At 40.7% G+C, this 25,828-nt stretch overlaps 1 protein-coding gene across 8 annotated transcripts in view; it reads right to left on the reverse strand.

Annotated features, from left to right (window-relative positions):
* AFTPH (aftiphilin) overlaps positions 1–11,409 on the reverse strand; it is a 37,551-nt gene extending 26,142 nt beyond the window's left edge. For 7 of the 8 annotated variants that reach the window (XM_054383895.1, XM_054383894.1, XM_054383893.1 and 4 more), the window contains exon 1: positions 9,640–11,397. In XM_054383895.1, the coding sequence (XP_054239870.1) occupies positions 9,640–11,397 (1,758 nt within the window). Of the gene's footprint in view, positions 1–9,639 lie in introns of all 8 variants that reach the window. The other variant, XM_054383896.1, reaches the window with a different exon arrangement.
* Between the last annotated feature and the right edge of the window lie 14,419 nt (positions 11,410–25,828).

The following is a 25,828-nucleotide window of genomic DNA, read 5'->3' on the forward strand; positions in this document are numbered from 1 at the left end:
CAACTCCCACCCATCTCACTGCCATTCCAGCAGAAAACACCCAAACCCCAGAACTCAAAAGCAGCATCTAGAACAGGAAGCTTTTCATGTTACCATCTGAACTTCAAGCCCTGTAACACTTCGTTCCAGACAGTATTTTCATTTTGAAGCAGGCATGAGGCAGGATGGTTTTTGAGTAACAGCAGCAAATATTCAACTTAACCCATGGCAGGTAGACAGCGTTCTTAGGTTTCATAATACAGCAAATGTCTCCCACTTTTCTCTCCACCAGTGCCATGATCACCACTGGTGGGTAGGACAAGGTCTCAGCAACATAAAGAACAGTACTAATGGTTTCCAAGCATTTTGATTCCACAGCATGCACTGGAGAATGCTCCAATTCTTGCCACTTGGGCCTTGGCAGCTGAATTTAATATTAAAAAAACAACAAAACAAACAAAATGAAAACAAAAAACACAAACCACCAACAAACCCTTCAAGCAACCTCCAGCCCCTATAAAACAAACATACAAAAAAACCTTTTTTTTTCCTTTTTCCTTTGCAAGCTTAGTATGCTTTCATCTTTTGAAGTTCTGCCCTTACATTTCTACCTCCTCTCTTTGTGGCACTTCCATATAGCTAAAGAACTTCAGTTTTATTATAGCTCTAGAAGCTCTCAAACAGATGCACCACTGCCATGAAATATATTTTCTTCCTCCCAGTTCAACTCATTAGAAAGAAATAAGCAGCAATCTCTTATCATTTATTAAAAAGTACCCATTGCAAGACATGCTCACAAAACTAAAATTAAAGCCTTTTTTCCCAAGGTACTTGTTTCTAACAGCAGCACTCAAATCTCTTCCTGCTTAGGGGAACAAGATGAAAGCCTGGCACAAAAGGAGCATTTCTGTCTTTCTAGTCTGGAGTTCCTCAACAGCCACCTTTCCAATGCTCTGCTACACTGCCCACAGGGCAATACCCAGGTTTCCTACCAGGGAAATGGAAAAGAAACAGAGTAGGTGAAAATCCCAGGAGCATCCCACAGTGTGTGTCAGTACAGCTATGCCAGCAGAGCCCTCCTGTGGAGATGCAGCATACTCCAGCAGCAATGCTGAATTTACAGACATAAACCTCAGACCTCTGTCTAATTATGGTACAATCAAAATGATACAAAGTTCACAGAAGCGAGGCTGGTAGGTGGAAATTATATTTTAATCAGACTAACCAATACAGCGAGGACAAAGCCTTTAGGCACCAGATTAACTTAGTATTATGAAGCAGATGTCTACAACATCTCTCATTTGAATTTTGATCTGAAAATCTGCCTGTCTCATCTCAGCTAAGCAAACTGCTGCCCATGTACATCAGCAAACATACTACAGGACACATAACCTGGCATTTGCCTCTCTGTTATCAGAGTATCTTGAGTGCAGTCAGGATGAGCTGGGAACTGGGAATCGAGTCTGCTTAGTCTACGCTCCCTATTCAGCTGCTAGATGCACAAAAAGCAGGAAAATGAACTTGATTAGATCAGCTCTTCAGTTTTGCTACCTGTGAAAGAATTTTTTTTTTACAGGGACAGCCACCTGATTCAGTTATTTGCAAAGCACAATGTCAAAATACCATAATTATTATACTATCAAAGGATCTGAATTACGTAGCACACCTGACTCACTTTGTTTCTTTTCTTCTTCATTGTCTCACTGGTATTGCATGACCATAATGAGTCATGTTCTACAGCATTTAATCTTCCTTTTAATCATCTCCTAATGCCAAATCATTTTGGCCACACAGTAAGTTACAATGGCTGTGATATTACTGGATTGTGTTTGTTGACCAGAACTAAGATACTAATTTACATTTTTAGTGAGTAAACTGGAACAGTATCCCAGATTCTAGCCTAACATTTCAGCATACAAAAGCATGCTCTTCTTATGTTTTAATCCTTAACTTTGCCTGAAATTTATCACTTGCCCTTATCTTACATGAACAGGTGATGCTCACTTCATTTCTGTAGCACAGCAAGAATACACATCCCCAGTGAAAAGGAAGGAATGAAAAGCACTGGCTCATGAGGACAGCAAGGCATCACACTTCTTTATAAGGATCCACATTTGAGAACATGCTGGAACATGCTCTTGGGTAAAGAAACAACGATCAGGAAGTCTCTAAGAACCAAGCAGCATCTCACCCAGCACCCAGTTTCAAATTGGAGCTTAAGAATCATGCCAAAATTTCAGGAACAGTTTAATTATAGAGTTCTTTACACTTTCCTTCCATCTTTTCTCAATTTCTAGAAATGCTCAGCCCTTTCTGTAGGGTAGAGAAGAAGGTTTCCATAGCAAACCAGAGTAATTAATTCTGTGTGTGCAAATGGGCACAGGGATGAACCTACCTACACACATCTCCCAAGCAGTAACAATGTCCCATGGAAGTGGCTGTGCCTCCTCTTGTAATTGGTAATGAAACCCTGTGGTCACAGCTCCCAGGTAGAAAGGGCGTTCCCAAGATTTCTGAATTAGTGTAAATGCCCACCTTCTACAAACCTCAATCTATTGTTTGCATAAAATAAACTGTAAGGAAATATTACATACACCGTACTGTCATGTGTTTCAGGGTGAAAAGTCCTGGAGTGGGAAGGCAGAAAAAAACCCAAGAATTTTTCTCCACTTTTTTCGTCACCAAAGGCATTTGATACCCAGATGTGCTCCACCACCACTTGAGAGGATTAATTCTTAAAAGGCAGAAGATGTGAACAAAGACTCCAGCTGCCATTCCAAAAATCCATGGTGATTTTCTGAACAGTGGCGAACTCAAAGCCCTGTTCTTTCCCTGACTGCAGAGACGCTTTTTTGTGAACACTTAAGTAACCACCACCTGGAACAATCAAAATATCACAGGTGTCACAGACTTTCAAGTGAGAATGATAACCACAGGATTAGAATTTATCTCCTTGGCTGTTAAATAGGGAGCAAGTTTCAGCTCTCATAGCTGAAAGACTTGGCTTACACAGTTTGTTTTTCTCCTTTTGTCCACCACAAGACTAAGGAATCAATAGACTCCTCCAACATAGCACTTCTACACTGGTTGCCCAGCACACTAAATCCTCTCCAGGCACCTCCATGTGAATGCAACAGCAACAAGCCACTGCCTTTGTTCAGAGCTATGAAAAGAGGAGATAGTAAAATTTGCCATAAGGACAACATAACTTGAGCCACACTACAGAAAGAACTGGAGTGAACTGGAGTTTTCACCAGCCAACTGCTGTAATACTCCTCTTGGTGAAGTTTGAGGGAATTTTGTGTACAAGGGGAGAAAAACCTCTAGTCTTCTTGCTTTTTTCCATGGTCCCAATCTCACATGAGCTGCACGACCAGGCACAGAAGCTCAGCCAGTGGACTGCTCCTCATGCTGGAGACTGAAGAGTACAGTGGAGTGATATTTTCTCCCTCCTTCCTCCCTGCTCTCCATCAGAGGGGATAGCTGCATTTCTCTACACAATATCTTATTTCCTCCACTTTTGCTTACAGCCCACAGCATCTCTGCTCTGGCAGTCTCCAGAGGTCATTTAGGAAGGGGGAGAGTAGAAAGCAGAGCGTGTCTTCAGCCCTCCTTTTCCTGCTGCCAGGAAGAGGCTACAGAGGAAGCAACACTCAAAGTCTGTGCTGTTTACATCTATCAAACACAAAACCTAAGAATAAATAAACCCAGCGTTAATAGTTAAATTATTGATTTAGGTATTTAGATATTCAATTCTTATTGGATAGAAAAACATGAGAAAGGAGACAGAAACGAGCATATGAAGGATCCAAGATGCTAAACGTATTAATTTAGCAAAGGAATAAAAGTCCATATGGACAGGATCAGCTTCTAGTTAGAATTCAGAATCCAAGTGAAGACTCAAAAAAACAGCAGAACAAAGCCCAGGGACAGAAGCCAAGAAAATAAACTGATTAGAGAGATTTTATTTATTTATTTTAAATTATGAACCCACTACTCTGGAGAGTGCCTAAAACAGGTATGTGACTATCGTAAAGCAGAGGTGAAATAAGAAACTCCCTTTGCTGGTTTTCTTGAGGAGCTAAGTCACATGTACTCCTGCACTTTCACCATATGTACATGAGGGGTTCTGGATGGGTTGGTTTGGGTTGCTATTATTATGATGCTACTTTTCAGGTTTTAGAGATTTTTTTTTTTAAGAGGTAAACTATATGACCATACAAGAAAGAGGAGCTGAAAAATTGATTTAAACTCACCATGACAAACATCCCCTCAGTGGGTCTCACAATCTTCTGGACTCAAGTAAAGTGGAATGGTTAACTAAACACACACAACAAACAACCAAATCACAAAGTTCCTAGTGCAATGACGTAAATTTTTCCTTTGGAAAAGTTTGTGGACTGCTTAAACTGAGAATCAGTTTCCCTTCCACAAAGCAACAATTTGTTTCTTTCTCTGATGTGCAAGCTCTGCTTAGCAAAGAAAGCACAAAAGCAAGGGGATAAGAGCTGCAGGCAGAAAAACTGCGGGAAAAAAAAGACAAGCAAGGTCTACAACATTAGTTTAACTTCTTATGCTTCAACTCTGATGGCTTTGCTCCATCCATCCTCAAAAAGAAAGTAAATTTAAGATAGTGCCATAGATTGGAATTGTTTCATTTTTATTATTACTGGAAACACTGGTTTCCAGTAACCCAGTAAACACTGGTTTATTATTAATGGAAACACTGGTCCTAAACTTAGACTGACAAGCCAGGAAGAGGATGCCACAAGAGCTAAAAACCCTCACCACCATGAAATGCAGAGTAAGACTCTTTTTCACAATATATTCAAGATTTAAAGATGGAAATCATAGTTCTAAATATCCCCAAAATGTTTTTAAACAGTAACTATAAAGGTCTCAAGATCAGTTGCAAAGTGGCTTAAGAAAGAAGCACAAGATTTCTTTGCCCTTTTTACTGCTTGATAACAAGAGTTACAAACTGCAGGGAAGTTGAGCAGAGAAATGGGACTCTGCCTCCCTCCTCCTTGCTGCAAGGCTTGCACATTTGTTCTCCCTCAGCTGAAGAATATATCAAAACCGGCACCTTCCACACAGACAGTTTAACAGTTATTTCTCTAGAGTACATAAAACTTTACCTTTCCATTTCAGTTGGTCACATTATTATCTAGTGGTGTTGTACTAATTTTTCAGTCAGGTTCTGAGAGGGAATAGATGAAACTCAGGTATACAGAATGGAAAATAATTTTGGTTTGTGGTATATTAACAGAAATATTAAAAGAACCCCTATCCCAAACAGTTTTCATTTTAGGATTCCCTTAGCAAGTCTATTCTGAAATACAGCAATTGTGAGCTACATTTAATGGCTTGGCTTTTACTGTTATTCGTCTGCACATACTTAAGAACTGTGCTACAGCCTTAAACCCAAACCCTGCCAGACAGATATATTTACACTGCAAGATGCTACCCAACTGTTTGAACTTAATTTAGCCAACAGTATCTTAATTCATCTTAGTGAACTGCAAGGCTGAAATCTTTATGGTCATAATTACCTTTTCCCAAACAGATGACTTGACAAAGTACTCTCTAAGTGACAGTGATCTAGGATTTTCTTTGTCCTGATGCATACTTGTAGCTTAGTAACTGTGCATGACCCACAGCATCTGATTAATCTGAAGAGGTACAGCCTGTGAGCACAGGCTCTCCGATAAGCTGAGAATCTTAAGACCAACTTGGAGGATGCTCTGGGTTTCCTTTCCTCCCTTTCCAGGGTTTGCTAGCTCTCAGCTAAACTGGGTAAGAGTTCTGGCCTTCCACAATCAAGCCACTGTTCCTCTTCTCCTCCTCTAGAGATGCCAGTACTCCTTGAACACAGCTAGGCACTGCCATATTACCCACCCACACAACTGCCATTGCTAATAAATGTTCAGGTGCTTTGCTGCCTGAGTCCTATATATATAGTTTTAATGCACAACACAGCAGAGCAACTCCCTCAGCTGACTAATGCTCAATATTATCTCCTGGAAAAATATGTGCTAAGACTTACATTCCTTATAAACATAACTTAGTAGTGTGCTACGTGATCACATAAAGGGGATTTAATCCATATGGTAGAATGCAGGTTCACTCAAAACTTGTTAGTTCAACCAGTTCACCCATCACTCCACCCTAAATCCTATTTTAATGAACACAAAGACACATCTCTGTCTCGTGCAAACTGAAATCAGGTATACCTCTCAGCTGAAGACAGACATAAATGATGAAGGTATACAGTAGTATTAATGAGTTAAGAGTTTGTGTATCTGTGTCAATGAGCCTTTGAAACTGAACCTTCTCTAAGGTGTTAAAAATTCTTTCCATAGTTTTAACTGTATACTTCAAACCGTACCCTTTTCCATCCCCCTCCTACCCCGCAGCAATACTGAAAGAAGAGGCCAGCATGCTACAAATCCTACTGCAGATTGTGTGCGGATTCAGACAGGTTAAGCCCAAAGGCCAAGGAGAAAAGACAGAATGATCCCTTTGCCACTACATGTCACATTATACAAGGTCACTTTGCTGATCTTTTTCCCCCTTACAAAATATAGAATATTAAAGGAAATAAGAAAACCTGGAACAATTAGTTGAATTCAAGCAAAGTCTAACTTCTAATTAAACATTATATTAAATCAACAATCTTTTTAAAACAGTTTGCCTGACATACACCTTGCAATCAAGATCACATTCAGAAAGCAACAAATTTTGCTGCCTCCTCCACAATACACAATCTAAGTAAACAAAGAAAAACACGCAAAGGAACATAAGCTACTGGTGAATAACTCTCGTGTTGGATTCTGGATGGATGAAAATGGCTCTATCCATCAATTCTACATTTAAACAGTAATGATATTGGTCAAGTATACAAAAGCAGAAAGCTGAAAGTAAAGAATCACATTAGAGTCCTTCTCTTTCTATGCTCACTGCCACGTTACATTGATGCTCCTAGCCTCAACATCACACATCAAGCATATACAGTATCTTGTAAATGATCCCAGCTCACCATCAGCCTAAGCTGAGGTCTCAATTTTCACATCTATCTCAAGTGTCTAATACATGCAGTATTTCTCACCTGCACAACTTGCTCACTTTAGGTTGCTACAGAAAGTGCTTTTTAGATTGCCAGAAACATATGCAAGTGATCCTTCTTTGGTCAGGGTCATAAAAAAAACCAAAACCAAACAACCAAAACCCACAAACATTTGTTTGCTTATCTCTCCCTAGCCATATTTTGCATGTGCTTCTGCTTTTGCATCAAACAGCTCCATCCAGATCAGCAAATGCTTTAAAATTCCGCATTTTGTGGTTTGACCTCAGCAACATCCCCTTACACAAAAGTAAGGAAGCCGATCAAAATCTGAGTTTAATTTTTCTCAGACTCTGCACTCAAAGCACTGGGACTGCCAACTCACGTTGACTCAAGTCATCTTTAAGTTTCTAATTGCAATTTATTAACATGTGGCTCAATGGCTTAAAACCAGAACTACTACTAAAAACAAAGCTTGCCTTTTTTATTTTTTTTTTAGTTCATATAAAAAGATTTCAATAGATGCTTCCAAAATTTAAAGCGATTACAGAATAGAAAGTAAGTTTTGAAAGCGTGTGACTATCGTTTTAACAGTTAACTGAATAAAAAAGGGGCAACTGGCTCTGGAAAGCTAAGAAAATTGTGGCAACAGAGAAAACATTTCTAGCTCAACAACTTCTACAGCTTATTTGTGTGATACATTCTCTGAGCAAGCAGGGGAGGCAGCCAGTGACAACTGGCTGTAGTATAAAGAATGCAAAAATACTTGCCTTAAATCTGGCATTACAATCTTACCAAACTACTGTAGGGTTTTATGACAGACCACCAAAGAGCCTCCACTGTGATGCGGCTTTTATCTTTTGTTATGGCAGACTTGGGGAGGGATGTCACTTACAGAACCTCTGAAGATTCTGCTTCTAAAAACATCTACATTGGGAAGCGTTTTCTACTGAAAATCCACCATAAAATTACAGAATATTGTAAATATAAAATTAATTTTTGAAACCTTCAGACTATGTCTTACTAGCACGACTAACCATAAAAATGGATGATTTACTAGAATCACTTCTTTGCCAGATTCTGGATAGTCTTTCAAGTGTCAACAGGAACAATTTAGATTAATTGCACCCATGACCTGAGTATTCTCCAATTCTATGGGTGAATGACCAGCAGAACAGGTAACAATAGGTTTGTAGTTTCAACTTGAACAGTGGACCCACACATCGATGTGGTGATGAGCAAAGTTTTGCAGATTCACAAAAAATCCACCCGCGTGTTCCCTTGCCTTTTTTTGGCTTGTGAGGCCACTTGAAAATTCGGTTAATCACTGCACAAAACTGCAAGCAGGAAGCATCAGGAGGCTCACATCTTTTACTGTGACAAGAAATCAGCACGGAGTCCCAAAAGCTCCATTTTATTTGCTGATGCTTGCAGAGCTCCAGTTGGCACAACCTTCCTCTGAACAGCCATTTCACCTCACACTGGTAAGAAACCGAACAAGGCAAGGCTGTCATGGCCTGTGCAAGGTCCTGGAAGAAAGGACTTCCTTCATTCCCTTTTATTGCCAGAGAAGAGCCAAAACTTTCAGACACATATTACTACTAACACCCTTTATTGCTGGTGTTGCTGCACTCTTCAGAAAGACAGAGCATACTCTACTCACATGGGATGACATGAATAAAAAGAAGCATCAAAGAGAATTTTAAACTGAAATTGCTATCCTGACTTCCGTAAAAGCAATTATTAAAGACTCAGTAAAAAAAATAATTGTGTATGAACAGGCACAGATGTCAAATATGACTGGTGAAAAGTCGTAGGAAGGAATTAATTGGGAATTACTACATGCCTATCAACTAGAGTGTGAGGGTAAGAAACTGGTCCACATCACCCATAGCTCCTAATTAGAAATAACAGCAGCTTTAAGAAGTCATCAGTCCTGCATCTGTTATATTGTTGTAATGTGGAGCTTCCCACAATTAATATATAACAGGGACTTACTTTTAAATAGCTTTTAAATGGTTAACCTCCCAGAACCTGGAATACCAGGGAGAGGACTCCACAGACCATATTTTATCATGCTCTCTGCTTGAAGCAAACAAGTGAAACTATTTACAAATCAAGTCATCATTTTTAATCAGATTTTGAAAACACGATAGAGAACAGTGATGAAAAATTTTGGGAACCAGTAATTTCAGTATCCAGTCACAGCAGTATTTTATGAAATGGCAACATCAGAGCTCCCCCTCAGAGGCACTAAACTTTGAAGCAAATGGAGAACTATTACAACCTCTTAAATGTTTATGATGGCTTATTTCTTTGATCAGTTCATGTACAGGACCACAATATAATTGTGAAAATGAATGGATACAAATTCCAGCATACCCATACCATTTTTCTGCAGGAAGCAACAGTGCTAAAGATCCAAACTGCAAACACAACATACGAGTTTCATACCAGCCTGTTACCCCACAAATTAAATCTCTCCCACAAGACAAACAAGGACTACGCAAACATTTGTTGAATGCAGAAGCAGGAACAAGACAGAGCCATATGCACAAGCACAGAACAAGACTGAACAGAATCAAGGACACCCTTACCTGAACTGAAGGTGCTGGCTCTTGAGGTTGCTTACTGGTAGTTCCTTGGGAAGATGCTAAAGCAAAATTATCAGTTGTGTGTAATACTGAACCATCGATCCCGGCTGATGCATCTGTCCTATGTGACTGCCACGTCTCTTTTCTGTGATGAGATTCACCAGCTTGCTCATCTCCAAAGGCAGCCCAAGAACAGCTGTCTTCTTGTTCATCTTCAAAAGCATTCCAGTCTGTAGCCTGGTTACAACCTGCTGAACTGAAGTCTGCAAAGTCATCAGAGTCCTGAAAATCAGCACTCTCGTCTTGAGGTTTTGGCACTGTATCAAAGTCTCCAAATTCACTATTATCACCACCTTCTACCTCAGTAGTTTGCTGGAAGTCTAAGCCAGAAGTTTTACTGGTGGTATGACATTTTAAAATTTCAGCAGTCTCATTTAGTTCAGCTTGATCCAGCCTTGCTGGCTGCTGAGAAACAGTACTTGTGTCCCTGAATTCACCAAACTCGTCATTAGGTTCACTAATGTATGCAGGCTGCTTGGGAGTTCCTTCTAAATCCAGAGCATTTCCTGATTCTTGAACATTAACAAAGGTGGGAGATGCACTGCTGACTGAACCAAAATCACCAAAATCATCATCATCATGCATGTTACTGCAAGCCACAACTTCAGCACTGCTTCCACCATTCTTAAGATCTTCAGAGTCATCCAATTTTTCTCCTGCAAGATCACAGCCCAGGCTTTGGATCTTATCAACCTTGTTGTCCTCTGTTTCCAAAGAGTCATCAGGCCTAGTAAAATCTTTGCCATTCTCTATGCCATGTTGCCTTCTCTCACTGTGTTCTCCATTTGCAGTAGTGCATATTGAACTTCCAGTTGTTTGAGAAATTGCAAATTCATTATCTTCCAGTGCTGAGTGACCCTGTTCACAAGTATTTTCTGAAATGCAAACCTCTTCTTCAGTATGAGTTACTCTGCTTATTCTGTTGTTCTCCTGAATGCTCAGACAGTCTCTTTCATTAACAACACTGTATATGGTAGGTCCTGTTCCCTCTAAATGGATTGTTTTTTTGTTTGAGAATGTAGCAAAGTCGGCAAAGTCTTCACCTGAGCTAGGCATTGAGTTCAAATTTTGCTCAGTACTAAGGGCACTAACAGTTTTCAGTCCCTTTGGGTCACTGTCTAGATCTTCTATTCCCTGAGGATTTACAGGGTCTGATGCTGCAAATCCATTTGTTAGAATCTCTAGACATGGAAGTTTCTCACCATTACATGCATCTGCTTGCTCATTCTGGCTCTCAACTGCTCTACCAGTTCTAACCACATGAGATGAAAACCCTCCTAATTTCCCACTGCTGTCTCTTTGTGCCTCTCTTTTGTTTACATCTTCTAGAGCAGTACCTGAATTTCTACACTTGGATTTTTCTTTGCTGGTACTAGTAGCTGACATGTCAGGATGTTCCTTAGTAAGAGTAGGAAGCTCTGCAATACAGTCTTTATCTTTAACATTTTTAACAGATGTGAAAGCTGCAATGCTAGCTACATTGTCAGAATAATCATGAAGTGGGATGAAATGGTTTGTGGGTATAAACTCTTCCTTTGGATGACCATAGTCTGGTGTATCAAAATCAGAAAAACCTACACCAGATGTGCTAACGCCAGAAAATCCTCCAAACTCTCCAAATTCATCTTCATCATCATCGTCAGCTCCATTGTCTAGTGGTGGAGGGGATGAGGAGTACATTCGAATAATATCTGGTTCCATTGTTTAGTTCCACTTCAAAGTTAATGTATTTCTGTAACGGGGGGGGAAAAAGAGCATATTAGAATTTGGCTAGCTTTTGTCATTTCATGTTTCTTACTTTTACTGTTAGGCATTTGATTTTAAAAGCACGTGCATAGGTCAATATTCATATTAGATAAGAGACATTCCCCAAGCTCAGTTTCTAACCAATTATTTCAGAATCACAAAATTGTTTTGGTTGGAAAAGATTCAAGTCCAAACATTCTCTAACTCTATGAAGTCTGGAGCTAAACCATGCCTTTCAGCACCATAGTTCTGCCTCTCTGAAACACCTCCAGGGATGAGAATGCAGCCACCTCCCTGGAGAGCCTGTTCCATTCTTTGAGCGAAGAAGCTTCTTCTCATACCCAACTCAAGCCTCCCCTGGGGCAAACTGAGGCCATTTCCTCTTGTCCTATCACTTATTACTACAGAGAAGAGACCAACACCTACCTCAATGCAAGCTCCTTTTAGGTGTTGTAGAGAAAAAGGCCTCCCCTCAGCATCCTTTTCTCTAGGCTAAACAACCCCAGTTCCCTCAGCCACTCCTCACAAAACCTGTTCTCCAGACCCTTTACCATCTTCATTGCCCTTCTCTGGGCCCACTCCAGCTTTAGTTTTAGAAGTCACACAGAATCTACTGGGGACAGTTTAAATCTCTTCTTAAAACTGCTGGGAACGTGATCATGTAGTAAACAGTCCTGAATCGCCAGAACACGAAACTTGTCTTGAGGTGTTGTGCAACACACTGATAGTTTTAACCCATCAATTCTCTACCTCCTGTCACCACCAATTCATGAAATGTCCCTCGGCCACCTTTTACCACACACATTTTCTGTGGGAAGCTGTGTGACAGAAATCCAAGTCACTCCATGGACTATGCCACCACTGTCATGTACACAAGGCACCTTCAGTAGTGTCAAAGACTTGGAGGATGTTTCCATAAGCTGTGAAGCAGCAGAGGAAGGAAGTGCTGTTAACAATCGCTAGCTGTGATCTGCTGCCTTGCTGTTTCAAGTTTCTTTCTACCAATTCACTGGTGGCTGTTACATCTCCTCATTCTTTGGATATCATAATTATGAGCCAAAAGCTGTCTCCACAGCTGCTGCCACCAGCCTGCTTTTGTCTTATGACCTGCTAGTTGGGAAATGCCATTATGTGGCACCAGCAAAGCCTAGAGCAAAATAAACATCTTCATCAAAGCTTATTCGTGAAAGTAGAGAGCAGCATGATTATCCATGAAAAATTTAAATATAAATCACTAAATCATGGGGCAGGGGGGGAGGGGAAGGAAAGTATTCCCACAGCCCAGATAAAATCCTTAATCTGTTTCTATCTTTCCAAAGCATTGCAATAATATGCAAGGTATGGATAAAAAATTCTTTCCTAAAGAGTGTTCCTGATTGTTTTCATTATTGTATGTAATTACTACTAGTCTGTATGGATTCACAGCTGTACACATCACTTAACCAGTTCATACTTTAGAGCCCTTCAACTGAGAGCTATACTGGAGTGCTTTCCGGTTCAAATGACACTTGTCAGGAACAAACTGTAACAACAAGCATCATCTACAGGAAGAGTGGCAACAACCTGTATTAGCAAGTATTTTAATTTCTAACCACCAGAGTAAATGTGAACTTTACTAGTTCTGAAACTCAGATAAAGCCTAACTCTTAACTTCCACACCTTTAGCAAACAACTCTGTACCTAAAAGCAGCACACGAAAGGTTGTACAAACAACAAATGAAGCTCTGCAGTTGTCCCTAAGCATGACAGACCGCACACCACTTGAGCCACACAACTCCCTTGGCATTTCCCAGGGAAGTCTGACATTTTTAAGGTGACTAACACATCTAATTTTTTTTGTTTGTTTGTTTGTTTTAATGGGCATTTTGCAGTTGCAAAAGCACATAATGCTTATCACATGCAAACTGAAGACGACTGCATAGAAATTTTGTTTAGAATAAAGAATAAGTTGTCAAAAAGCTCCCATGTAGGCTTACTCACCACCAGCTGCTTAAGAAGGTATTTGAGAGAAGAGCTTCACTTTGTTATCTCAAAGGCCTCACCTTTCAAGAGCACTTTCCCTTTTAAATAAAGGTCTAGCAATTGCTGTTTCATTTCACATATGAACATAAAGATCCTTTCCAAGATGTCTGCAGAGTGCAATTTTGTGTTCACACAGATTACTGAAGGAGTGGACTAGCAAAAACCTTCCTTCTGAAGTTCAACAGGGACAAGTGCGGGATCTTGCACTTAGGAATAAGGAACCTGGGAGTGCAGCTCAGCCTGGGATCCACCTGGCTGGAGAGAAGCGCTGTGGAAAGGGACCTGGGGATCTTGGTAGACAGCAAGCTCAACATGAGTGAACAGCACTGGAACGTGTCCAGAGAAGGGCCATGAGGATGACCAGAGGGCTGGAGCACCTCTCCTATGAAGACAAGCTGAGAGAGTTGGGGTTTTCAGTTTGGAGAAGAGAAGGCTGTGAGAGACCTTATTGTGGCCTTCCAGTATCTGAAGGGGGCCTACAGAAAGTTGGTGAGGGACTTTCTAGGATGTCAGGTAGTGATAGGACTAGGGGGGATGGATCCAAGCTAGAGAAGGGGAGATTTAGATTTGATGTTAGGAAGAAGTTCTTCACCGTAAGGGTGGTGAGACACTGTAACACATTGTCCATGGAGGTGGTGGAAGCCTCATCCCTGGACTTTGTTAAGGCCAGGCTGGATGTGGCTCTGGGCAACCTGATCTAGTGGGAAGTATCCCTAGCCCAAGGCAGGTGGGTTCGAACTAGATGGTCCCTTCCAACCCTGACAATTCTGTGATCCTGTAAGATGTTTCATTATTTATTAGACAGAGATGTAAAAGCCCTCAAACACATCTCTAAAGCCATTTAGAAAGAAAAGATTATTAACATAGAAAATGACAGTTCTACAGCATGTTGATTTACACTGCAAAGAAAAGGCCATATAACTAAACCCATAGAAATCTGAATCCCTCAATATTGCAATTACAGGCAGCCTATAAAACACGCTTAAGAAAGTTAAATGCTTGTGTGCTGACACAAGTCAAAAGCCAAGAAGCTAACACATTTGATTTTTAAACCAAGATGTAAGCCTCGAAGCTTTCAGTGCAGTATGAGTACTAAAGATCCAATTTTAACCCCAAAGCATTTTTATATGCACACAATCTGATTTGTCTGAATTTCTTCTTTTGAAACAGTTTTAGAATAATCAATTCATATAAGCAACTATATTCAAGTAAAAAAGAATTACACTTAGGCAGACCAGCTTCACCTCTCCCAGAAACTTTTTATTGACAATTCTTGAGAAGGGGAAGAAAAAACAGGAAACAGGAATCTCAAATTAGTTTCCAGCTTGAAAGCACATAAAAACCTACAGCCCTGCACATAGAAAATTACATCAAAGGATAATTTTGCTGTTTCAGTAATAAAGAAAATCCACATTGTACTCCTAGAGCTTCAAGTTTTTTTTAAAGTTCTGAAAAGTACTTTGATCGGCTGCAACTCTTTTGCTTGGCTAAGAACTGCCAGCTCAGTGGTCTTCCTAGGTTACCACAGCTTTATGGGCAGGAATTAGGTATAAGGGGATGTTGATAAGCCTCCTAACTTATGCATTATATAGGTCAATATTACTTAAACTAAATTAAAACCCCACAGTCATCATCACAATTCAGACTAAACAATGAAGCCAAACTAAAACGTGGGGGTTTTTGCTTTATCTCAAAGACACATCCTAACACTATGAATTAGAAGCCTTGGGAAAAAAAAAAACCTCTCAACTTTCCCACAACACAATTTGTCTGTAGGTTTCACCAAAAGTCTGTGTACTTGATTTTTTATTCTTTTCAGATTTATAGGCTTCTAGAACTTGGCTTTCACCTGAGTTATTTGAAATACCACGTCTAGGTTTGTATTAGTAACTGCATCATCACAAGATCCCATGCAAGAAATGCCAACAAAATTCAATTCTTAACCTTCACTGGACATATGTCTATATATTATCCATCATAACAACTCTATCTTCTTTTTTGTTGTTGACCACTTACTCTATTATTACCTTAACTTCAGCTAAAAATAAATCATGATAGTTGAGAAAATACTTTGAGGCAAGGATAACCTAAAAAGAAGACAGGATGCAGGACTCAGAGAAACTGAACCACAGTGAAAGGGAATTCACCTACAAGGCTCCTTTTCTTTACAGTTAATATTAAAAAGGGAGGGAAGGAACAAGAAGAGTGGGGACAAGCACAGGACAAAGATAATATGAAGAGACTGCCTGCAGGCTGAAGCAGGCTTCCAAAGCCCAAACAAGCAGGAATATCTCTGATCATCTGAAAATTTTCTCTCTTGAAACTTCTACCATAGTGGAGAAGAAACTTCCCTTATTTTTTTCATTTCAAAGCATGTCTACAACATCACAGGGACCATCTGCACAATCCAGTAGCACAATACTCTGCTTAAGGTCAATTTCAGTAACAGTTGTCAAAATAGGATCTGCATTTTCTTCTGCACTTAAAAAAAATCTGATCATAGGTTCGATAATCTACATATTTAGTCAGTTTAATCCCTTAAGAAGTCACAGCATCAGTTGTATGAACTCGAGTATAAATTGGATTTTTCATAGAATTGTTTGGTTGGAAAAGACCTTTAAAATTGTAGAGTCCAACCATTCTCTAACTCTGCCAAATCCAGGGCTAAACCATGTCCCTCAGCACCACATCTCTGCCTCTTTAAAACACCTCCAGGGATGGGGATTCAACTACCTCCCTGGGGAGCCTGTTCCAGTGCTTAAGAACTCTTTCAGTCAAGAAGCTTCTTTTGGTATCTTCCTCCTATCACTTGCTACCAGGGAGAAGAGACCAACAGCCACCTCAACTGGCTCCAACCTCCTTTCAGGTAGTTTTAGAGAGCAAGAAAGCCTCCCCTCAGCCTCCTTTTCTTCAGAATAACGACCCTATGCCAGCTATTTCTGGTGATGTTACAGCTGTATTTTAAAAACTAAGGTAAAAGAGCTCTAAAACGTATCAATCTGTGTTATATATGAGCATAAGGTTCTTATCATCACACAATTTGACTGCTGTTTACAGAACTCAATACCACACTCAAAACATAACAAAAGGAAAATAGTCATACTAGTATTCCCCTTCCACTTGACTAATTAGTGATAATTTATTTTTTTCAAATGGAACGTATTCCCAATTCTCCTTGCAATATAAAAACAGCATGGGAATTTTGCACCTTAATATAGTTTTCTTCAGAAAGAATTTCATTACAACTCCCCTTCTCGACTTCCAAAAGTGTTCCCTCTGCCAACCATAACCTAGTGAACCACATTTGCTGTAATCCATTGGAACGTTAAGATGGTGAAAACCCACAGGTCTGACAGAACACCACCTTTGTTCATTAGTTCCTTCAGTTAATCCCCACTTTGTTCATCATCTCAAATAGGGCCTAAGAGATGGAACTCTGCCTTCATCTTTTGTACCTCTTTATACCCAGTTCAGCCATATTCTTGCTCAATACAGTAGGCTACATAATTTTCTAAAGCTGCTATTTCAAGTGATCAGCCCAGAAAGTCAATTTAATTCAAAGCAGAACTTGAACAAATCTATGATTTATATGCAGATTATTTTATCTTTCTTTTATCTCCCCTTCTTTTATGGAATTGGCTCCCAAACTGAAAGGTCAACTATGAAACGAACACGTACTTTTGCACCTCACTTAAAACATTCCTATGTGAAATTTTAACCAAGTGAAAACCACGAATTTTTCGGCACACTATATAGTAAGGATTCTTCTTTGAAGAAAATTATAACAGTTTTTGCTTGTGCATAATAAAGTGGCTACTTTTGTGGTTCGTAACACAAAAACTCAGGTTTCTGGCATCAGTGTGACAGAATTTAAGGGTTCCTGTTTATACTGGATTGTTTTAGTCACAATTAGAGATTTACGTTGATATTAGTGTGATGATGGATTTCCATCAATCCCTCATGACATGCAGTTAGAATCATAAAATCATGGAATCATTTCTGTTGGAAAAGATCATTAAGATCACTGAGTCTAATCATTACCTAACTCGTACCAAGTCTGGTGCTAAACTCTTTCAGTCAAAAAGTTTCATTTACTTTCCAACCTAAATCTTCACTGGCACAATCTGAGGGCATTTCATCTCATCCTATCACTTATTAAAGGAAGAAGAGACCAACACCCATCTCATTTCACAGAGCTGTAGGTCTCCCCTCAGTTTTTCTTCAGACTACACAAGCCCAGTTCCCTCAGCTGTTCCTTGCAAGACCTGTTCTCCAGACCCTTCACCAGCTTCTCTGCCCTTCTCTGAACCTGCTCCAGCACCTCAATGTCCTTCTTTCAATGAAGGACCCAAAACTGAGCGCAGGACTCAAGGTGTGGCCTCATCAGTGCTGAGTACAGAGGAACAATCACTTCTCTGGACCTGCTTGTCACACTATTTGTATTGGGCAACATTTTCCAGAAAAAATAACTGTATTTTTTTTTCAGATGCTGTTTTCTGCAGTCTTTTACCTTTCATATATAAAAAGCAAAACCAAAAAGCTGAAAACGCTAGTCAACTTCTTGCTTCCACATGTTTTTTGTATTCATTCTTTGATATTCATTATGAAGTCATTTCATGAATTTCAGTATCATAAAAGGAAGACCACTGTTAAAGACATACTAGAAATGCAATTCCCCAATACATTTGCAAATACACAACGACATTTTACTTTGAAGTAAAAAATAAAATTGCTTATTAATTAGGTAAGATTCAATTGTACTACTGAAGGTTTAAACCTCTTTTCTAAGGTCACAGGAATTTAAGACTGTAATTTGGGCTAATTTAAAACACTCAAAAGATGAGAGAAAATAGAAATCAGTAATGGCAGAAAGGATATTAGCAGTAGCTGACTTAAGTTCTGACAGGGCAAGGATTTGGAAAGACAAAATGCATATCTTTCTTTTATCTCAAGTCACTCTAAAAGACTATCAAAAACCAGGGTATCATATTATTCACTTGCAGTAAATAGGGAACAATATCTGCTTTCCTCAAACACAGATCACATCCCTCTTCATTGCCTTTTCACAGGATAATAGTAACAGTCTAACAAAGACAGAGCAGCAAAGAGAACAATGTAATTACAAAACACAAAAGCAGGTATAAATAGCTCCTTCTCTGCCTATCTTCTAAAGCAACACTGAAAATAGCATGTTTGGCTCTTACATAAGACCTAAAAAAATGAGAGGCCATAAACAAAAAGCGTAACCAAAGAAATACTCCAGGCATGTAAATTCAAAAGAATAAAAAACTCCTTGTTGAGCAGAATGCTCCCTTTAACTTAAGGTAAACACTAGCAAAGCAATGGATAACCTCTCAGCTGTGGATTATTCTGAAAGAGAAGCAGAGTTAAGCAACCCACCACTTAAAGCATAAAGAAAAGAATATAATTAGAAATGGCATGATCAAGATCTCTGTGACAGAACCAGCAATGTTACTGAAATGGCCTACAGCAAGGAGATGCATTCAAGTCATTAGGTGCCAGCACCAGGTCCTTCCAATAACATTTAACTCTTCTACTGCAAGGGAATTCCTCAAGCAGATCACAAATATACCACAATAAGACCCAGATTCAGGCTCTTCATTACAGTAGTATGATAGCTGTCAGTAGTAAAAGCTGTCCTCTAACTTTACCTATTCATTGGCTTATGAACAAGGGAAAAACAGATTGACAAGTCTTTTTGCATCTGAGAACTTACTTCTAGAAGGGCCATTCTAAGTGAGGTGATCCTGCCTGTTCAAATAGCATTTCTGTAACTTATATCCACTCTGGGGAGAGTCACTGTCCTGGCTGAAGTCAATGTGTTCTTAAATTGCTTTAATAACTTAATTTAAAAAAAAAAGTAAGCTTAACAACAAACAAAACACAGCAAGAAAATCTTTACTTCATAAAGCCTCCAAGAAACCAATGTTTTCGATTTTCAGTCTAACATTGCTACAGCCAGAAGGTCCATTACCCAAAGCAAGAGTTTCAGAACGTTTGTGGTTTTTTTTTTTCACTTGGATATGTATGAGTCGAGGAAAACAATGCTCTCCAATTCCAATAAGGCAAATGTCTCTAAGCCTCATTTCTTATTACCCAGCATTTGGAGTTAATCAATACCACTGTACATTTCTGTGGTTTCTCAGGCAGCTGCTTCATCCTGTCCTTCTGCCCTATCCAGGCCAGCAATAAACACCAGGCATCAGAGAATCCAGACTACACAAGATTATTTGACAGTGCCTCTCTTCCTCTCATCCCTGACAATACACGAAGACTAAGACAAGTGGCACTACAGGAAGACACATAGGTGGCACAAATGTGAAATCTAAACAGATCTGGGATACAGGTGTCTTCCTTTAAATCTTCCCAGAACCACAGAAACATCCAGGTTGGAAAAGACCCTCAGGATCACCAAGTCCAACCGATAACCCCACTCTACAAAGCTTACCCCCTAAACCACATCCCCAAGCACCACATCCAAATGACCTTTAAACACAGCCAGGGTTGGTAACTCAACCACCTCCCTGGGCAGCCCTTCTTACATAAAGAAGCAGTCAAACGTGTAGTTTCAGTAGTTGTGCTGTTCAACTTCTTCCTATTTCCTTGTAGCTTAGCTGTGAATTTAAAAAGTATTAATTTAAATCTTGTGTGGATTCAACTCTTTTTTTTTTAATCAAGAACAGCATGACCTCCCCAAAAATCAAAGGTCCAGCTTATTTTTATAAAGTCACTAGAAGCAAAAATCACCAGTTTCAACTCAAAGTCTGCTGACTTGCTTTAACAACTGCAGATACTGTACCTAAATCCATAAACAATGGGGGAAATGTTATAAAGAATAAGAACAGCTTTAATTCATACAGACAAACATGCTTGGCTGGGAAAGACAACCAGGTATAAAATCTCATTCTGCAAGAACACAACATTTGTGTCCCATGTAGAGCAAACACCCACACAATGTGTAAAGACAGATATCATAGGTAACATATAACTGGGATATCGAGTTTTTCTAATATCTTAAATTCCTTTTAGAACAATTTTCAACTCAAGTGAGTAAATTTATTTCTGGATGTTACCCTGAAACATGTTAGCTGGGAACTTGTGCTAAATTAAGATGAAAAGATGTTGGATTAGCAAGTATTAGAACTAGATTACCTCAGGTCAAGTGTTCTTAGAGATGTCTTTACCCAGCAGTATGTCTTCCATTCAAAACCTTTCAAATTTCCCATAGACTACAGGAAAGAGCAGATTACAGCTGCTCAGCAGTGCACTCTTACAAGAAAGATTGTCCCACAACTTGGCAGAGGAAACACAGCTGCACAGAGAGAACGACCACAGGTCCTCGTTCCATTACTGCAAACTTCTGCTTGTTTTGAAGTGAATAAATGTTTTCTTCAACGTGCAGAAAACAAGTAGGTGAGAAACATTTTTTTTTAAAAATCTGAGTGAAGCAAGTTAAGCACACTTAGCAAGAACAGGCTTACATTATTCATCATTTATCCCACCTCTACTAAGAACTCAATATAGGAGGGCTACCTAATACTCCAAAGGATAAAATTTATTTTCCATCACTTTTCCATAGATAAATGAACCTGAGGTTTCATATTTCCTTTCTCCTGGTACGTACTTTCTAACATCCTGAAGTGAAGACAAGATTTGCCTTCCTCGTGGTTCTAAAACAAATCCAAATCATTTACCTTATGGAAACAAACTAAATACATCATCTTGCAACTGGCACTGATACAGAAAGAGTTCTTGCAGTAACTTTAATTGCTAAAGACATTACTAGCATGGAAGAAAAATCTATTGGAAATGAGACTGCCAGTTTTCAAACAAGGCACACTTCAAGGCGTTTTTGTGTGCATAGGAGCAGCTCACACTGTGTTTTCTGCACAGAGGTAAAATAAAATTAACAGAGTATTTCTGAAACCTAGCAACCAGTAAGATCTAAGGCACTTCTCTTAAGAGGTCGACCAGAAAAGTTAAGAGTATTTTGAATCCCCACAAAAAGGTTAGCATGTCATTACACAGAAACGTTCACAAAGGAGTTTAAATTGTCAAGCAATTCAATAGCACAGAAAGGAATGAACATTTTGTCAGAAAAGATAATGAGCATCTGAAAGAAGATTATGCTGCTGAGTGGTGAAAATGACTAGATCTAGCAACAGTTTCTTTACTGCTGGGTTTCCAATTGATACCTCCACAGATGTGCAAGGAGAGCTCTATGAATATTTCAAGAGGAAAGGGTAGAGTTGACAGAAGTCCAACTAAGCTGTTCTATTATTTCCACTGTGAAAGATGAGTCTTTTCAAAGTATGGAAAGTTTAAGAATATTACTTTATGTAATGAGGGTGTTAAAATTATGGCATTAACTTAGTAAGTTGCTAAAGAAATCTTTTAAGTATAAACGTAAGATCACACGCCGCCTTCCTCAACAGAAACATGCAGCACAAATACAATCCACTGCGTATCTCTCTGAACTTCATAGACTATTAAATCCTTCACAAAGCAAAACCATGATCCAAGCAAAACCAAAACAACCAGGCAGCACAAACTGATCTGCTGCGGCTGAGATCCTTCAACTGCTTACTTATAAACAAGTTAAGGAAGTAAAAAGAAGAGGTCATACTTTCACGTGACCTGAGAAGGTCGTGCAACATGTACTTTATGCAAACATCATGAGGAATGGAAAAACCATAACAGATTTAGCTTCTCTGAAGACACAGTTAATATGTATTTTTAAGTTTAAATGCTCAGATCCTCAAATTTATGCTATTTATTTCCTTCTGTGTGGAAAGAACTGGTTCAAAATAACCCCAAATTAACCAAGCACACGTATTTCACCTCTTCCCCTGCCTATTCCAATTAATGTTCTGTTCCTTCAAGTACAGCTCCAACTTTAGGAAGAGGACCTACATATTAGCTGCATGAGCATGCACACAAACTTCTGTGTGCACCAACAATGCAACATAACGTTTTTATGTTTACAGTAGGCTAATTGTTTTCCAAGTCCAGCTGATAGGTCCAGAGAATAAAACAAGGAAAAATATTTTAAATTTTGTTCAACCTCCAAGAGCCAGCCCAGTTAAAAACCAGCACTTCACCACAAACCCAAACCAGTTCCAATGAAGCACATTATGTGTAAACCATGCATGAAAACAAAACTTAAATGATCAAAACTGTGCAGCTCTTGTCAACAATGCTTCTACACACTCCATTCATTTGGCAATTGAGGTTTGCTTTAAAAGAAGCACTGACATTATGAAGGCTTCCATTTCTGTGCTGGAGCTGGAAGGAAGGAGCTGTCACTATCAAGAAGGCAACTTACTGACTCAAGGTTTAAACCTTTAAGAAACTGTCTTCTCTAAGGAAAAATAATATTTTGGTTCATCAGGTAACCACTTATAGTAGCAAACTTAATTGTCAGGGCCTCAGAAGCATTTCAGAAATGTCCCATTTCAGAATGGCTGGCCGCCTTCTGAAAAATAAAATAAAAACTCTGCTTTAGCGTGTCATCTTCAGGTGCATTTGGCAACTGACACACTTTACGTCCCTTAAAAAAGAAAAAAGCTTATCAGGAAAAACCAAACACACGGAACAGCTTAACTTCTTGCACGGCACAGCCGAGCCCTCTCTTCCAGTTGCGGCCCCGCTAACCTCACAACGCCGCGGGGCACTCCCCGCAGGCCGGCTGCCCCCCCCGCCCGGAACTGCTACGGGACACCGCCCGCTGCAAGGAGCGGGACAACCCCGTTCGAACCCCCACCAGTGCCCACCGCCTAAGGACAAAGCCTCCCGGCTGCGAGGCCGGCCATGCCGCGGCCCCTGCCCTCGCGCCTGAGGAGAAGGCGCCTCAGAGAGGAGGAGCGCTGAGAAGACTTCACCCCCTCGCCCAGCCCTCCCGCCTGGCAGGGTGGCCCGTCCCCGCCGCCCTTCCCCGGGGATGGAGGAGCAAGGAAGGAAAGCGCGATGCTCTGCAAGGCCCCGGTCGCTGCAGACCCTTGGGGGGTCCCCACCAGTCCTAAGGGGGTCCCCACCAGCCACCGCGGGGCAGGGGGTGCCCTTGCCTGGCCAGGCCCGGAGGAAGCGAGCCGCCCCCCCGCTAGGCGGTAGTAGCGGCGCCGTCTCTTACCTGAGGGCTGCGCGGGGGGCGGCAGGGCCCGGGTGGGCATGGCGGCGGGCGGGGCGGGGAGGGAAGGGGAGGGAAGGGAAGGGGAGAAGGGACACGGCCGGTTATCTGAGGCCTCCCGCGGCAACCGCCATCGAGGGGGAACCCATGTCACGGCGACAGGAACCGCGTCGCTGTGGCCCGGCCCCCTCCCAGAGGCCACCACCTCCTGCTTCGCCACCGCCCACTTGGCCTCCCGGCAGGCACCGCACCACATCACGTCGAGCGCGTCATTTCCAGCAGTGGCCGGTGGGGCGGGCACGTAAATAAATAAATAAGCACGAAACAACGCTGCTGCGGTGAGGGCTACCCTTACATTAGGTAAGGGAGATGATAGTTTGGTCTCGCAGCCGCCATCTTAAGTGCTGGCAATCCGATTCCACGGTGGCAGAGAGGCCATCTTGGACGAGGGGCGATGTCGTGAGGGACGCCTGGGGAGGAAGCGAGCAGCGCCGGGCTGCGGTGTTTTCCGTACCCTGGCGTAGGCAATATGAGAGGTTTTTATTTATTTATTTATTTATAATATTTTTTTTCTTTTCCTCACAGCGGTGCCCTGTGGGTTGCGCCAGGTGAAGCCCTGCACAGGGATCCTGTCAGGGATCCCATGAGCGAGCCGGAGCTGTGCAGGTGTTTGCCAGCTGAGAGGGATCGAAAAGAGGCGGTGACATAAAAAAAAAAAACCAAAAACAACAAACCACAACAACACACCACCACCACCAAAACATCCAAAAATAGAAACGGGGAGTTCGGGTCAAATTCCCTTCTTGCTGCTGGCCATCAGAGCAGGGAAGCGGTGGGATAATGGGCAGCAGAGGCGCTGTGGTACCGGCAGCACCGGAGCAGGGACCTGGCGGAGTTTCTCTGCCGGTAACAGGATCGTGGCTATGCCCCTGCTATGGGAGGGCTTCGCTTCCAAGTCATTAGAGTTAAGTGAATATTTCTGCATAGGAGATTGTTTATTGCGAAGTGTGAGCGGGGGAGTACTCCCACCGCATATGATCCCGCAAACCTGTCCGAAACCACCTCTATAACAGGCTGCCATACCACTATTCCACTTCGGATGTCTCGCTGTGACCACGGGGAAAGTTCCTTCAACTTCACAGTTAGCAAACCACATAGTCCAGGTGGATAGGCTCCCTGAGGGCCTGTCTGCATTGCTCGGAAACCTCGGCTTGGTCTGCCAGAGTTACTACCTTCAAAGTGTAGCTTGAGAGAAATTTGTTTCTGGAAAAAGATTCCTATATGCATACCCTTCATAGGGAAGCTGTGTACATAAACCTGTTCCAAGTGCAATGCCAGTCAAATCATGCTTTAGTCAAACTGACATTTTTTAATGGTTTTGTTTGCTTCTTGGTTGTACAAATTCTATATTAAAAAAGAGTAGAAAGACAGTCAAAAAGGCATACAGAGAAATATATTTTAAAAATAATAGTTACATAATTCAGTTGCTCTTTTTTTCCCCAGGGAGAATGAGTAGACGATGGTCTGACCTCATAGGTGAAAAGAACAATGTACAGCAAAACCAGTAACTGAAGCCATGGGAAATAACAACACATGCATGCTTCTGGTTTTCAACTTTTAGTTATTTATTTTGTACTACCTCTTTACACTGTACCAGTGAATATTGACAGAAATGTCATCACACAAAGTCTTTAAAAATGCATAAGTAATGTTTCAAGTGATGGGCAAAGCCTGTCATTCATCCTTTGACAGTAGTGAACTGAACACAGCAGTTACAAGATTCTGGCAAATTACAATAATAAAATAGTGATCAAAGTGTAATACCAAAGCTTTGTTCCTACAGAGGCTTAAGCATATGTTTAAACACATAGTAGTTTGGTTGAGGAAGGTTTAAAACAAGGTTATTCATGGACCTCTTCATGCTTGAGATAGGTTTGCTGAATAAAAATACCTGGAATGCATTTGAGAGTAATTATAATTAATCTGCTAATTTAATAAACAATATAAGGCCTTTGTGAAGCATGGGGAAATTATTTTGTTAATACAATGTTTCTGTTAGGAATCCTGTTACAGCAGCTGAAGGTAATCATAGGTGACAATGAAGCTGTGTGAGTACTATGTTCTGCTGCCTGATGGTTGTTTTCTTCTTTTCAGCTTGGTATCAAAAATACAGTGTAAAACTTGAGCTGGCCTGGCAGGACAGGAGAAGCAGTAAGG

Source organism: Indicator indicator, chromosome 9 (assembly GCF_027791375.1).
Source record: "Indicator indicator isolate 239-I01 chromosome 9, UM_Iind_1.1, whole genome shotgun sequence".
NCBI classification, from domain to species: Eukaryota; Metazoa; Chordata; class Aves; order Piciformes; family Indicatoridae; genus Indicator; species Indicator indicator.